Source organism: Halyomorpha halys, unplaced genomic scaffold, assembly GCF_000696795.3.
Source record: "Halyomorpha halys isolate HHAL.00 unplaced genomic scaffold, Hhal_1.1 Scaffold1389.1, whole genome shotgun sequence".
NCBI lineage: Eukaryota > Metazoa > Arthropoda > Insecta > Hemiptera > Pentatomidae > Halyomorpha > Halyomorpha halys.
In genome coordinates this window covers 123,921-138,657 of record NW_027109868.1, presented here as the reverse complement: position 1 = coordinate 138,657, position 14,737 = coordinate 123,921, and the positions used below count along the sequence as shown (strand labels likewise).

Below are 14,737 nucleotides of genomic sequence, written 5' to 3'. Positions count from 1 at the left end.
TATATAAAAGAAAATCCCTCTAATTTTCAGTGAGAATTCATAAAGCAAATACTAAATCCAATGTTTACTTGATGATTTATAAGAAATATGGGTTATTCAATGGTTTATAAACCTAAGGATCTCTCTGTAATTATTTTATTGTGGGTAAAGGTGAAAAATTCCCTGAATCGTATCGATCAATTTCACTTCTTTAAGTGATCACTTGTTAGAACTGCGTAAGTAGACCCATATGTCCTATTAATTTCCCACATCAACTCACGATAACTTATTTTTAAGGGCTATAATCCAACCATTTTACTAAGGTTGATTGATTTAAGGTATTAAAGTCAATCGAGTCAATATGAATAAATTAAATATATAGTCTACAGATTAGCACTTATATTGTTCTTTACTTCTCTGCTTTCTGTGATGGCATATATCACAGCACTGGCAAACTACCACATGTTCCATACTTTAATAGTATGATTAATTAATTAATCAATTAATTTATTTATTATAAATTAATAAATTAATTTCCTCAATCATCAAAAATTTATTGAAAAGAATTTTTCATTGAAAGTTGCATTGAATTTGATTTATTTTATTGAGGGATATTCATAACTCCTGTTTTCATTTTTGTCTTTTTTATAAGTATAAATATATATATATACTATCTTAATTGCATTTTCTCAAAATTATCCTCTCTCTGAGATTTATAATTGGAAGATAATTACCTATATTTCAAGGGTTATTATTTTTCATTTGAGAATGATTTTACTATGAGAGGAACCGTTGTTAAAATATAGCTGTATCCAGAAAGGAGTTTTACACATGATGAATTTTGTTAAGTCATTCCTCATTTTCCAAATATAATCCTAGCTCACTTCAATGAGAAGGACATTTCTTCTAGATATGTTTTCAGATACCTATCAGAGTCAAGGTCCCAAACTAGAGCTTTTGGTATTGGATGTTACGAGAAGAGAGAGACAGAGGTTACTATTATATTGTATACCCATACTTATAAGTTTTTCATTTAGGAATATCAGTTTTTAAAAAGGGAGTTAAGGTTTTATTTGTTGCACTTATTATGCATTAGTCTATTTCAGTAATTGTTTTATGTTTAAAAGATATACATTCCTTTTAAAACAAATCAGATAACAGAAAATGAATTCCTAAACTTGTATAGACACTTTCTGAATAGAAATTAATCTATAACAATGACTCTAAAATAAATAAACTTAAAATTGCCCTAAATTTGCACTTAACTAAATTTTAAATGATAGAATTCAAAATAATTAATAAAACTATAACTATATGTTTAACTAACAAACAGGAAAGATAATAGAACTGAAAAATATTATTATTATAATACAGTGTAGTAATAATGAATTTAAAAGCTCACCTTGATAAAGGCAGGGCATTGTTGTGAGTAGCTATTAAACAATGGACATTAGTAGTAAATTCCTGAAGAGATACCAAAATGTTGGGAAGAGGCGGAACTTCCTGTTCAGCCCATCCTTTTCCAAAGCAACTTTTCACTTTATAATGCCTACTACAGTAAGGTTCGACATCCTGTTGTAAAATAGTTTCAAGAAAATAATAAATAACATTAATATCAGGTAAAAGTCAAATTTAGTATTATAACCGATTAATTAAGCTTTTGATCGACAACCTAGAGTGCGGTAGTAGTAATGTAAAGATCATTTGTTCAAAAAACCTCTGTTTCATTAAAATACTCTATACTAGGGAATTTCGAGGAAAAATAATTGTAAAAAAAATCTTTTCATTATTAGATAAATAGATAGAAATGTTTATTTTTAAAATATGTAATACATGCTATTATTTGTAATTACTTACTGTAATTAGACAATAAACAGTCAGATGTCTAACAAGATATTTATACACTATCACCGCTAATGTTAGGTATTTAAAATTTCATTATTTAACAAAAAAAATATTATAATTTTATTATTGATAAATAAATATGTAATGAGTTCAAAATACAACCATTATGCAAGGAGGTTACAGATGGTTTACGAGGAGGTGGGCATACAGGATTAGGAAGGAAGTGCTGGAGGAATGGCCAGAAGCCATTAGTAATTCCAAAAATTCAAATAGTGATATATTTCAGAGTCAGAATCATAGAGGTATACCACTTGTGAGCATCTTATAGATTCTGTCTGTTTTTTTTTATAAAAGAGTCAGGAAGATTGAGGAAGATATTCTTAGAGACTATCAGTGTGAATTTCAACAAGGATGGACAATCATAAAACATATTTTTTCCATCAGAAATAAGAAAAAAAAACTGGTAATACTAGAATTAAACCAGCATCATTTGTTTATAGATTAAAATAAAGCTCGTGAAAACACTACCACAAAGAAACTGAGTAGAAGCTTAAGAATACTAGATCATTTGGTTACACTGGAGGCCTAAACCCAACATTCCTTTTAACAATTCACAACAGACAATTGCGATATTATCTGATCTTAAAATGCATTCAACAGTATAAATGATGAAATAATCCTCAGAAAGTTGTTATCCGTCTGATTTAGCTGGTTGGTCTGTCTCGGGGTAGGCAAAAAGGTACTATATGTGTTATATCAAAAATGGTAAATTTGAAGTGTAAGTGCTGGAAATATTTTTGCTCGTAACTCCAAAATTATTGCCTTTATAAAAAAAACTATCTAATACAAAAGTTCTTTTTCAGATAAATCATAATCTATGCATTTATCAAAGAAAAATCAATCTATTAACAAACTAAAAGAGCATTAAATGTCATGTAGAGCTCATTTAGATTTATTAGTATGCAAGAGTTTTAACAGCTGTAAAAATACTAATGAGGAGTTAGATCCTGTTCATCCTTTCCACTCGTTTCATTTGTCTCATTTAGTTATATTCATGATAATAATATTAAAGAAGAATTCTGGTTCAGAACGAGAGTAGTAGGAACTTTACCACAAGGGGGCTGATCAACCTAGTGGTTGGGTTCAAGAATAACTGTAGTAAATGTTATTAATTAACCTCTAACTAAGAGACTGGGAGTGGTGTGGATCTATGGACAAGGTACTGGATTCTTATCTGATGATGTATAAAGAATAGGGAAAATATATACTGGAAAATAATTCTTGAGGGTAGAAAACGAAAAAAAAAAAGTGTTAATATAAAAAAATTAATTTAAATATGCATTTCCTCTTAGATATGGTAGTAGTTAATAATTTATATTTGCAGAATTATTGTATCATTCCTCATGATGATTGTACCCAGTAGATATAAATTTACACAATTATTATGTTCTAAATCCTTTATTTATTTTAATTATTCAAATGACTTCACAGAAGATATTTGACCTATTTAATTAGTTTGCTCAACCTTTACGTATCTTGGGCTATTATTTTCCGTTAAGTGTAAGTAGTTTTATTTATATGACCAATCAATCTAGTTTCCAATAACTTGTGTAACATTCTTAAAAGTAGATATAACATCAACAATTTATTTGAAACAATTAATTAAATCTAAAAATGGTTAGTAATAAATTAATAACCTCAAATAACTGAAAAACTTAATAAAAACATATTTTATGCTGAACATTTTTATTGATTAACTATGAACAAAATTATAATCAGCACATTTATTAAATTATATAATATAATTTAATAGCATATTAAATTTTTGAAAATAAAAATAGTAAAATCTATAGTTTTTTAAATGTTATTTTTATTAACAATATTTTTACCTGGGGAGAACTAAAGTTGGGTGATGGTGAATTCCGATGGTCAGGATTAAGAGAAACCATTCTACCAACACATTCATCAGTTATGACACAGACATCTTTCAGGCGATATAGATCAGATACAGAGATGGTTGTGACATAACGTGATTCAAACATTTTTAAGAACTTGAACAAAGGTAACTTAAATCCAGGAACATCCTGTAATAATGATACAATCTGCCACCTACACGAAACACACACAAAAAAAAATTAAAACATATGCAATATTATTAATATAAAGATATTATTATTATTTATTATAACACATATAATAATAAGTAATAGGGAATAAATACTAATTTATAGTATACATATTTACAATGTGGTATGACTAATATAAAGTGATCCTTAGGGTTCTGATTAAATATATATGTTTAAATTAATATTGATGTGATTTATGAAATGATGTATGAAAGGTTACAAGCTATACTAGGGCCATGAATCCTGGTAAACTCTTTACCATGGCGTTTTCAAAATTTTTTATATAAAAGTCTGTTGACAGAAATTAATTTTCTCTTATTTCTATGTGATCAAATTTTAAGATATTTTTATTGGACTAAAAATAATAGAATGATCTGGTGCTACAAGCTTGTCAGAACTTGTTCACCAACAGAACTTCTCCTGAACTTTTTGCTGCCAAGCCCAGCGGTCTGAATACTTTTAGACAATTTTCACATTTGTTTTTCATTTTTTAGGTAATCTTTTAGATTTTCCTATATTCCATTTAATTTGAATTCTGGGCCAGCATATGTAAATTTAAATACTCATTTTTTATTGATTGTTATAAAATTATTTAAAAATTCTTTTATTTCAAATAAATTCCTAATTCTATCTATTCCTAATTCCTAACCTCAAAAAATATTAACAAATACAAATGTACCAACAATTATTGTAAAAAATATATTTTTAAAAGCAAATTAAAATAGAAAATTATCTACAAATGCAAATATAGTAATAGTTTTTATATAACAATTTTAGAAATGTTTCATTTTTTTTGTTAATATTTATCTAACTTAATTGATTTAAGACAAATCCATTACTTATGATTCCTTTTTGAGTTAAATATCATACCAAGTTGTCTTTACTTAAACAAATTGAAAGATTGATAAACTAAAAATGTACCAGTGGTCTTGTAAGGATGAAACTGCAAGAGACAAAAAGAGGTAGTACAGAAGCCCTATCCATAAAATCCTGTCCAAAACATATAAATTTGCAAATAATTTTAAAAATTAGTTTCTACCATGCTAATCATAGAAACACATAACTAAGGGTTCTAAAACAACTATTTAGTTTGATAAAATAAAATATTACAAAATGATAGTGTTTTTTTTTTTTTACACCTGTAAATCCTGAATAGTGGATCTTAGCAAAAATGTTTTAACAAAACAATTAAAATAAAATAAAATTCTGTGTCGAATAAGTAGCATAACAAAATAATTTTATCAAATAGTAAGGTTGTAAACTTTGACTCCAATAGGTGGTTTGAGGTGCTGTGAAGTCTATATGCAACCATAGGTGGTTTATGGTCATACTAATTGTAAAAATGATTACGTTATGATAGTTCAATTCAGCAGAGAATTGAATATTCTTCAATTTCAATACATGGGTCTCCTGTTTCTTCCTCGTATCTGAAGGCTGAACCATTTGTTTTTACTTAACCTTTACCTATGTAATGTCTGAAGGTTGATCCCTTCTCTTGCATTTCTTTCTGATTTTAACATAGAAGACTGATCTCTCTGAGGAACGAGATCATACTTTTTCTCATTAATTACTCAATATGAATAAAAAATAATACATAAGATACCTAAACTAGTGAGGAATCATAAAGACATTTAATTTAGCAAGCTAGAACTAAGGATACCACAGTTTATTCATGATTGTTAAAGGTTTTTCTCTTGTGTTCAAGCAAATAAATGAGTTGTCCCAAGCAGTAAAATTATACAATGATAAGCCTATTTTCACTCTATTTTATGGAGAGCAATTGTGACTATCATCCATCAACCAATTAAAATCCATTGACTATATAGGAAGCCACAGTATCAGGTTTACTCTCCCTAACCTCCACAATTTTTGGAATTTTAATTCAATTTTAGCTGGGTCATTACAGTGGTATGACTCTTTTTTTGAGGGTATTGTTAATTTTCAAACCATCAAAATTCCAAAAATTGTAAAGGTTGTGGGGGATCAACTAAAACAATGATATGAATGGGGAAGCTCTGTATATGTCTATTTAAAAAGATAACAATTTAAACTGAAAAGAGAACTACTTACCAGTGGTTTAAAGTAATACTTGATATCACAAAAACTATCACTTTTCACAAATTGATGAAACAGTGAACTGTTTGTGAAAAAATTATGAGTTCTGGGGATTAGAGGAGTGTGATAGCACTATTTGATTTGTACAAACATATGACGGGACCATGGTAAAAAATGGAATCTAATAACTTCATTAATGAGCTACTACAGAGCATTTATTTTCTGAATTTTGTATAGGTCAATTATTATTGTGTTACCAGACATGACACAATCTCACTTCATTTTATACATATAAACATGTAAGGTTTAGAACATAGTGTACATAAAAATTCACCATCCCAATTTTTAGAATAATAGCTAAAATAGTTTTCATTTTAACATGAACCAGTATTTATTTTATTGTAGTTTTTCAACTATCTGTTATAGTCAGTAAGGGGGGAAAAAAAAAGAAGCTTATTCACCTAATAAACTGAGGATTATGAGGCTGAGTGGAATGAGCATAAGATATTACAATTCTCTTATAACCTATTTTCCTGCGATGAAGTTGTGAAATAGCATACTGTGCATCTTGTATAGTTGGAACTTTAATACTAGCAGCGAAATTACCATCAGATTGTACAAAAACTGATACATGAAGAACCTAAAAAAAACAAACATTAAAAGTAAATTAATCTCATGAGTTTTTAAACAGAAAAATGATTTAGTTTTCATTACTTACCATCACATGTTCTCCAAATATAGATAAAAGAATTTTTTTCATTTCCATTGGATCAATGTTTTGATCAAGATTAGAAATATGTAATTCAATTGGAGTGCTATTAGCAGCTTGAATAGGATTGAAGTATTTCTACAAAACATTATGAAAAAATATATTATTTTACAATCATTATTATGAATAGCAAGAATTTCTACTATGTCATTATTGGTATTATTACAAATATTCATTATTCAACTAGAAAGAGCAGATAAATCACTTGATGTTTTATTTTTCGTGGATTGCAACTCTTACATTCTCAGTAATTATGATAAAACAAAAATCATGACAGTAAGCCCTTGGGCATGATGTCCAAATATGATGTATGGGAAAACGAGATGTATAATACAGGAGTTAATAATCACTAGTAAGGCAATGATGGTACTATTATAAAAACAAAACAAGCTCTAACAGTTGGAATTTTGAAATTCCAATTTATATTATTACTATTACTATTGCTTTAATTAAATCAGAGATTTTTGTTTCCGATCTGTATGCTCGCTTAAAAGGATTAAACAAACCTCCAAATGGTTCCCTTTCAGCTGAGGTAAGATATACAGAATATACAGAAGGAAGTTTTGAAATTCCTGCTGCTGGAGATTGTTTTGTATTGAAATGACCACTCATAGTGAAACAGTTTTCCAAAAAAAGGTTTCCCATTCATTTCAGTCTTTAGTGCGAAAGATTTGCAGGCATTATTATGGATCATATAGCAGACACGGTGTGGATTGATCGATCTATTATGTTTAATGAGATTAGTAGAATCTACTAATTTTATGTTTTAAACAGCTTACAATGATGGCACACAATAAGCCACAAATACTGCAGTGCATTTGCCAAAAAAAAAAAAAAAAAAGAATTTTGTTCTGCTGACAATAGAGTTCTAGCATTATAAGATATCACACGATCTGAGCATTCATGTCTTGACTTCTAGCAGCCCCTAATTCTATGTAACTGGCACCTACTGCAAGACAAAGGGAAGATCAAAATTGGGAAGTAGAAGAATGGGAGCAATAGTTAAGGTTAATTTAAAAGCTTTGAAAGATCTTGATTGCTTGTTTGACCAAGTCCAATTTACCTTCTTTTTCTTTAATAACCTTATAAGAGGTTCAGCTAGTACCAAACATTGTTCATTAAACTATCATTATCAACTAGCTTTACCAAACGATAAAATGAATCATCAACCTTCTTTGCCATTACCACAGACAAAGTCCAAAAAGTAGTGTGGCTAGGTTCTACTGTACTAGCTTTCAAAAACGTGTGATTTCATTTGGTTCTAAAGCTTTTAGCAATAAGAGGTATACTCTTTGTTTCACAAATAAAGCAGATCTGCATGCATTTCAAGAGTTAAAATACCCCAACAACTCCAGACCTAAAGCTTGTCTCTCTACAAGGGGCAAATCTTTAAAGCCATAAAGATGTTGATCTAAGATTTAATGATCTAAATTTAGATGATATAGGAGTAGTGTTAATAAACAATCACTGACCCTAAATTTCTGGCACACAGCTCTATTGACCATTTGGACTTGGAATGGTTTAAGCTTTAAGCAGACAGATAAATCTTATTTATTTATAGAAGTATATTCAATTTTTTGAATCAGTATTGGATAATAATATTCAACTTAGTATCTCAGTCATAAAAATCTGGAATAATAATGGTAACAGTTGTATTTGTACAATCTACTGTCTTAACAACAATAGAATGCAGCAATATATTTCCTGTGGAAAAAATTTCTAAAAGACTGAAAGCAATAATGTTTTTTTTTTCCATTATTTTAAATGTTGTTAATGAAATTATTTTTTATGTATTCATAAAGGAGTATTGTATTGTTTAACAATACCCATATAGAGGTTCAACAATTCATACAATCTTCCTCAGAGGTTAAAACAACAGCACTGGTCCAATGATCTTATGAAACCAGTTTCGATTGAAATCTAAGCAGAAACCAAAATTTGGTTTCTATCGGTCAGTAATACAAGCTGATCTGTGGGAATACCAGAAAAAACACAACTAATTTGAAAATAGAAAGTAGTTAAAACAATTGCATTGATTTTTGAAACAAGAAGTTTTGTGATAGTACAGAAACACACACACACGCACGCACACACACACACACACACATACACACATTTAACTTAAGTATAAGAACATAAGAATCAACATATTTTAGTTTAAATAATTTTAAAATACCTCATTATCATTAATCTCAGGAATAGAATTTCTTCCTTGACTATAAACAGTTGAAAAAGGTTTTGGTTTGATTAAGTACGGAGAAGGTGTTCGGCATTTCCTTGAAACTCCATTCTATATAAAATATAAATAAATACAGAATATAAACAGTATAAATATATCACATATCCAGAATGAAAGTCGCACAACTAAGAAAAATGTTTTTTTGGAAGATTGAACATTGGACTCAGGCAAAGTTCTAGAAACCTAACACATTTTAAGTGTAAAATCTATTATGGCTAATGGTATGGTTTGCTACTTGCTGACTGGCTGGGTTTAGGGATGATATAAGTCGAATCATCAAAGTTTGTGCCTCTTTCGTTTTGGATAAAAAAAAAAATATTAGTAGATGCTAAAACAAATCTTTGAGCCTCTGAGATATCAGTTAATAACTTAACAGTCAACGTTTCACCTGTTCAGACATCATCAGTAGTGAAAAAGATAAAATCACAAGAATGCAGAACAGAGATATCATATTTCACTTCAACAGCATAACAAGAAAACTCCAATTAATAATTAACTAGAGCCAGTACATTACTTTAAAACAGTTAAACATATCTGTACAGGTTAAGCTTTTTCGAAATCATTTATTACCTCAAGTTAATTACTACCTTTAGTTAGTATTTATGAGACTGTAGAAGACAGATAACACAAACTTAATTCCAAAACATTTTTTCTCTAAGGTATAGCTCTGAATAAGTCTTGAAACTTACATTCATTATCGGTTGGTAGTTTTAAGAACAAAAAAAAGCTTTGAAAACTCACTAGTGAAACCATGTGATTCTTAAAACTACCAAAAGATAATAAAATCAAATTTCAAGATACACTCAATACTATACTTAAGATGAAAAAATGTTGTTAATTAAATGGGGATTTTCATACCACTCATTTTACTAAGGGCCATAGCAGACAGCAATCATAACCTTTTAAAATTTAACTTATAAAATAAATATAAACTATTCAGCCTGGCACTAATAAAACACAAAGTGATGTAAAACTAAATTGCTAAACAAATATTTTCTATGAATAATTATGAGCAATGATAAGTTTAAAATGATTGGCCATGGTAAGTTCTTAATAGAACACCACAGTTACTGTTAAGTTTCTTAACATAAAAAACAAAACAATTGTTATCATAAACAAAAGCAACTTAATACCTACAATAAAACATTGTTATCAAAATTAAGGACTTCTTTGTTTAATTTAACATCCTTATAAACTCTAACTACTTAGTATAATTAATATTCTTCAACTTAAAATAACATAGTTAAATAGTTTCTCAGTAAATGCATACAATTATTGTACTTCATGAATTCATTAAAAAAATAATTATTTCATACACTGGATAACTTAATAAAGAAAGAGATGCTAAGTATAAAAATGTAATGGATAAGATATTGAAAATCAATAATTAAGAAGTTCAAATTTTCTTTATATAAAACTAAAATATTTAAATCTAACTTACAGTTTTAGAAGGCCAAGAAGATTCAGTCCCCTCATGAGAAACATTTTCTTTCATTTTTTTAAATTCTGTATTACCATTTAAATTTATAGGATAACTACCTTTGATTTCCAGCTCCTTAGTAGTGTCACTACCTGATTGGAAAAAATAAAAATAGGAAAATAACTTTAGATTGTGAAATATGTGTTTAAAATGACAAAAAAAAAAAAAGTAGCTTATATGCTTATTATATGATATTTAACAAAACCTAAACCAATTTTTAAGAAAAGGTAGTAGCAATAAAAATATACACAGGCAACTATGGATAGTCCTTAGCAATATTCTTCCTCTATCCCAAACAAAATCTTACAGTAAAATAAGAAGGAATTTATTACATTTTTTTTTCTAATGATTTAAATGGTTAATCCTCCAGACAATAAAAATTATATCAATATTGGTTTCTTTCCAAATGTAAAATCAAGAACTAGAATCAGAGTAAAATTGTATTTAATATCTTCAACATTAGCACACAAATAATGTTCGTACAAACCAGCTCAAAAGTTTCCAAACAACCAGATATTAAAAGAGCTGATTGTATCATTTTTATTGGTGAAATTTAAAAGTTTATTAATACTGTGAGAGTAAATAATTAGTTCTCAAAATTAACAAATCAATTTAATGATTCCTATCAAGAAAATGGATTGAAGATTAGGTTGAATAATTAAGAATCTGAATAACAGACCTAAAATTAATAAAACAAAAAAAATGAATCTTTTTCTTTCTTGAAAAAAGCATCTGCATCATGAATAGATAGCTTTTGAAAGAAGTAAAACAATTAAAATAAATTTTAAGGTACAAAGTTATCAACATTTATATTACCGCAAATACAAAGCAAGGAATAAGTAGACAAAATAAAAATAGATTTAAATTACATATCAACATCACAGATTTTACTACAAACCAAAAAAACAGTTTATTATAAAGAGAGAAATGACCAATTAATGATGAAATATACCTCTTTATTATAATTCACATTATAATCTTTTGCATAATTCATACTAATATATATAAAAAAAGAGCTAAAATCAATTGAATACCTGTATCAACCACAACTGATTCCTGTTTGTGTTCATCAACTTTTTCATCAAATTTGTTGGGAGTAGTTCCATTTGACTTTAGTGAATTGTTTAACTACAAATCATGAAAATAAAGACTATATATAATATATATATCATAAATATGTGAAAAAGTGGTCAGAGAGGAGAGGAGGGTCAAATTAAAAACTAACATAAGTAGTGAACTATTTTATTTCCATCTGAGGAAGATTGTTGGGGGAGGGGGAGAAGGGCACACGTTCAGCAGAAATTAACACAAATACGATACATTTATTATTGTTAACTTTTACAGATCGTAACTCCTCTCACTCTCCCTGACTCTCCGACCATCTTCCTTACATTTTATCTATGGTGAACTATAAAAACCTCATTATTGTATTTTCAAGTGGATGTAAATGCTTAGGGTCACTGTATAGACCTGCTGCAGAAATTATTTATACCCTTGATACCTACCTGAAGAAATAAGTAAAAAAAAAAAAAAAAAGAAATAAAATAAAAGCAAAAAACTTAATAATCTTCACTAAGTGGGTACACTAGATTAGGGAAAAACCTGACAGTTGAGTATGATCTAGACCAAATCATTTCTTTGCACAACCACTGGTCTAGAAACAGTACTCCTTATCAAGTGCCAAAACCAAGACCCTTCATGGGTTTTAGTGGTAATAGGTTTTTTGTAATTTTATTTTTTATAGTATCTCTAAGAAGAAGAAGCAGAGCATTTGATTATTTATACCAATGAATATAATGTGAGAGTTCTTGCAAGGTGTATTATATACTTGTCGAACATTAGAAGAAATTTTTTTTTGGATCATATGGGACTCAATTCATTTAATACATAAACACTTCAATCTCCAGCTTAGTTACTCATATGGAACACCAACAAATCCTCTAGTTTATAGTTACAAGTGTATATTATAATAAACTCGGTCAAAAATTCTTAGTGGATCAACCTTGACTAGAATTTAGGGCATATTTTATTGCAAAGTTTTTTTAAAAATAAATATTGGAACAAATCAAGATTAACAAGTATAAATATTGGAATGAAAACATTTATACATATATATACATATACATATTCACAATAAATGTCTCATTTATTCGAATCTTTTACCAATACCCAAACAAACTATGGAAAAATAATACATATTTTTTGCTAAAGTATAAATTTCATTAGTACATCAAATATATAATGAACTAAATAATTGCAAGTTATTTTTAAAAAAATTTATTTATTCATTTTTACCTTTGGTTGTGACCAAATCCATGATCTCTCAACATCAGAATTACCAAAGGAATTAGCTATATCTGGTAGTTTGGGAGTGCACTTGTTAACTTGGTTACCATCAAAGAGGCTTGGGGAAAAAAAAAAAATTATACATGGAAATGAAAAAGAAAAAAAGGATAAAATAATGTTATTTAATAAATAATTACGAATTGTAAGATGGTTCATTCTTGAAACTGTTTCTATCATTATCATATTGTGAATTTCCATTCCGACTCTTTGAATCTGCAATTAAAATTTAAATATTTAGTAATATGTTCATGAAATATTAGTGCATACACATACCATAAATATTTAAATTTACGATGTTTTGATTTACAGTATTATTTGATTTTGATGTGCAATTTACCCTAATTGACTCAACCTATAAGGGTCATTGGCATCAATCATAGAATAATAAACATTATAACTCTAATTAATAAAAAGTATAACTCACTAAAATAATTAGTTTCTTTTTTGAGTGTACCAGCTCTCTGAGGATAACTAACTCCTATCTGGTTGCCAAACATTATTTCACCATTCATTCTTTTATAAGCTCTAAAATCATATAAACAAATTTATCAAAAATTGATTGCTTAAAGATTTATATGGATAAGTTTATATAATAAGAATAGAAACTGAGAATAATTGAGAAGAAAAAAGTACCTTTATTAAATATATAAAATTTTAATATTATTAAATATAATGTATTAAATTAAATGTTTGGAATATCAAATCTGAAGTAATAAAGTTTTTCCTTTGTCCATGTATTATTTCCATTAATTTTAAAGAACAACTTTAAATAGTTGTTTATAAGCAATATTTTAATAACTTTTGATCAAATGTTTAATCAGAACTGACCTACCTTTGATATAAATTATAACCGAATTGGGATAACATGATAACAAATTCCACTTTCAAAAATAATTCATATTATTTTAAAAATATTTTAGCACATATGATGTTCCATCAGACAAACAACTGCAACTAAATGAGTTTTAGGAAGATCAAAGGTCCTTTAGATATTTGGGTAAGATAAATAAAGGCTTTGCATTTTAGTAAAGCTACTTCCAATCTTCGATTTCAGTCTGGTAAAAATCCATATTTATTTTTTAATATTTATTAAAATAGTGATATGATTTTTTAAGGGAAACTAACTAAACTAAAGAGCAAGAATAGTAAGACAGCATTTTAACATTCAGGTAATTTATTAATTTTTTAAAAAATAATAATGTGGGGATACATAACATGGATAATATATTGAACTATATTGTGGGAAAAGAAGAGTGAAACATAAAACAAAACATCAAGACATACCTTACAGCTAAATCAAAAGATGGAAATCTTACTACTGCCATACGTCCTGATATGAAAGTTATCCGTCCTCCACAATTACATGACATAAATTTGAGCTTTTCTTTTAATTTTCCAACAGGAAATCCTTTCGGAAGGTTCCATATCATCACTTCCATTGGGGAGTTCTTCCAACTCTAAACAAAAAAATGACAATGCACATAAGCATTCTAAAAACTTTTTTCAATATACCCAAAACAAACAAAATTTCTAAAAATATTAAGAGTTTATTTGGTTCAGAGAGGCTACATTATATTAAGTAATAGAATATTTTTTTTTTTATAAATGTTTGAAGCCAGAATCAAGTAAGAAATAATGGAGGTCAACTAAAAGAAAATTACCTTCATTAGTTAGCTTATGTAGAAACTAAAATGATATTACAGACTTTAAGCAAAATTTTTCAATTGTTAATAAATAACTTTAAAACTACTCACCTAGGATAACTTGTAATTTAAAATTTAAATTAGATAAAATTTGAAATGAAATGAGCTCTATATGACCATTATTTTAAAAGATATAACTCTTTAGATGTTGACTGTTTTCCCTTAAAAGACAAAAATTGCCATTCTTGTTTCTTA

The 14,737-nt window shown here is 27.8% G+C and overlaps 2 protein-coding genes across 8 annotated transcripts in view; one reads left to right on the top strand and one right to left on the bottom strand.

The window, feature by feature from the left end:
• The window catches only part of Marf1 (meiosis regulator and mRNA stability factor 1-like protein), a 60,889-nt gene that overhangs the window by 34,045 nt on the left and 12,107 nt on the right, over nucleotides 1–14,737 (bottom strand). For all 4 annotated transcript variants that reach the window (XM_014434543.3, XM_014434545.3, XM_067048030.1 and 1 more), the window contains 11 exons: nucleotides 14,124–14,296; nucleotides 13,264–13,364; nucleotides 12,977–13,052; nucleotides 12,789–12,897; nucleotides 11,528–11,621; nucleotides 10,455–10,585; nucleotides 8,951–9,064; nucleotides 6,724–6,852; nucleotides 6,467–6,645; nucleotides 3,714–3,933; nucleotides 1,382–1,551 (listed from right to left, as the gene is read on the bottom strand). In XM_014434543.3, the coding sequence (XP_014290029.1) occupies nucleotides 1,382–1,551; nucleotides 3,714–3,933; nucleotides 6,467–6,645; nucleotides 6,724–6,852; nucleotides 8,951–9,064; nucleotides 10,455–10,585; nucleotides 11,528–11,621; nucleotides 12,789–12,897; nucleotides 12,977–13,052; nucleotides 13,264–13,364; nucleotides 14,124–14,296 (1,496 nt within the window). The remainder of the gene's footprint in view (nucleotides 1–1,381; nucleotides 1,552–3,713; nucleotides 3,934–6,466; nucleotides 6,646–6,723; nucleotides 6,853–8,950; nucleotides 9,065–10,454; nucleotides 10,586–11,527; nucleotides 11,622–12,788; nucleotides 12,898–12,976; nucleotides 13,053–13,263; nucleotides 13,365–14,123; nucleotides 14,297–14,737) is intronic.
• Nucleotides 13,857–14,737, top strand: part of LOC106689537 (uncharacterized) — a 99,241-nt gene continuing 98,360 nt past the window's right edge. For 2 of the 4 annotated variants that reach the window (XM_067048032.1, XM_067048035.1), the window contains exon 1: nucleotides 13,857–14,008. The gene's annotated coding sequence lies outside the window, so the exon portion shown is untranslated. The remainder of the gene's footprint in view (nucleotides 14,009–14,737) is intronic. The other 2 variants (XM_067048038.1, XM_067048036.1) reach the window with 1 other exon arrangement.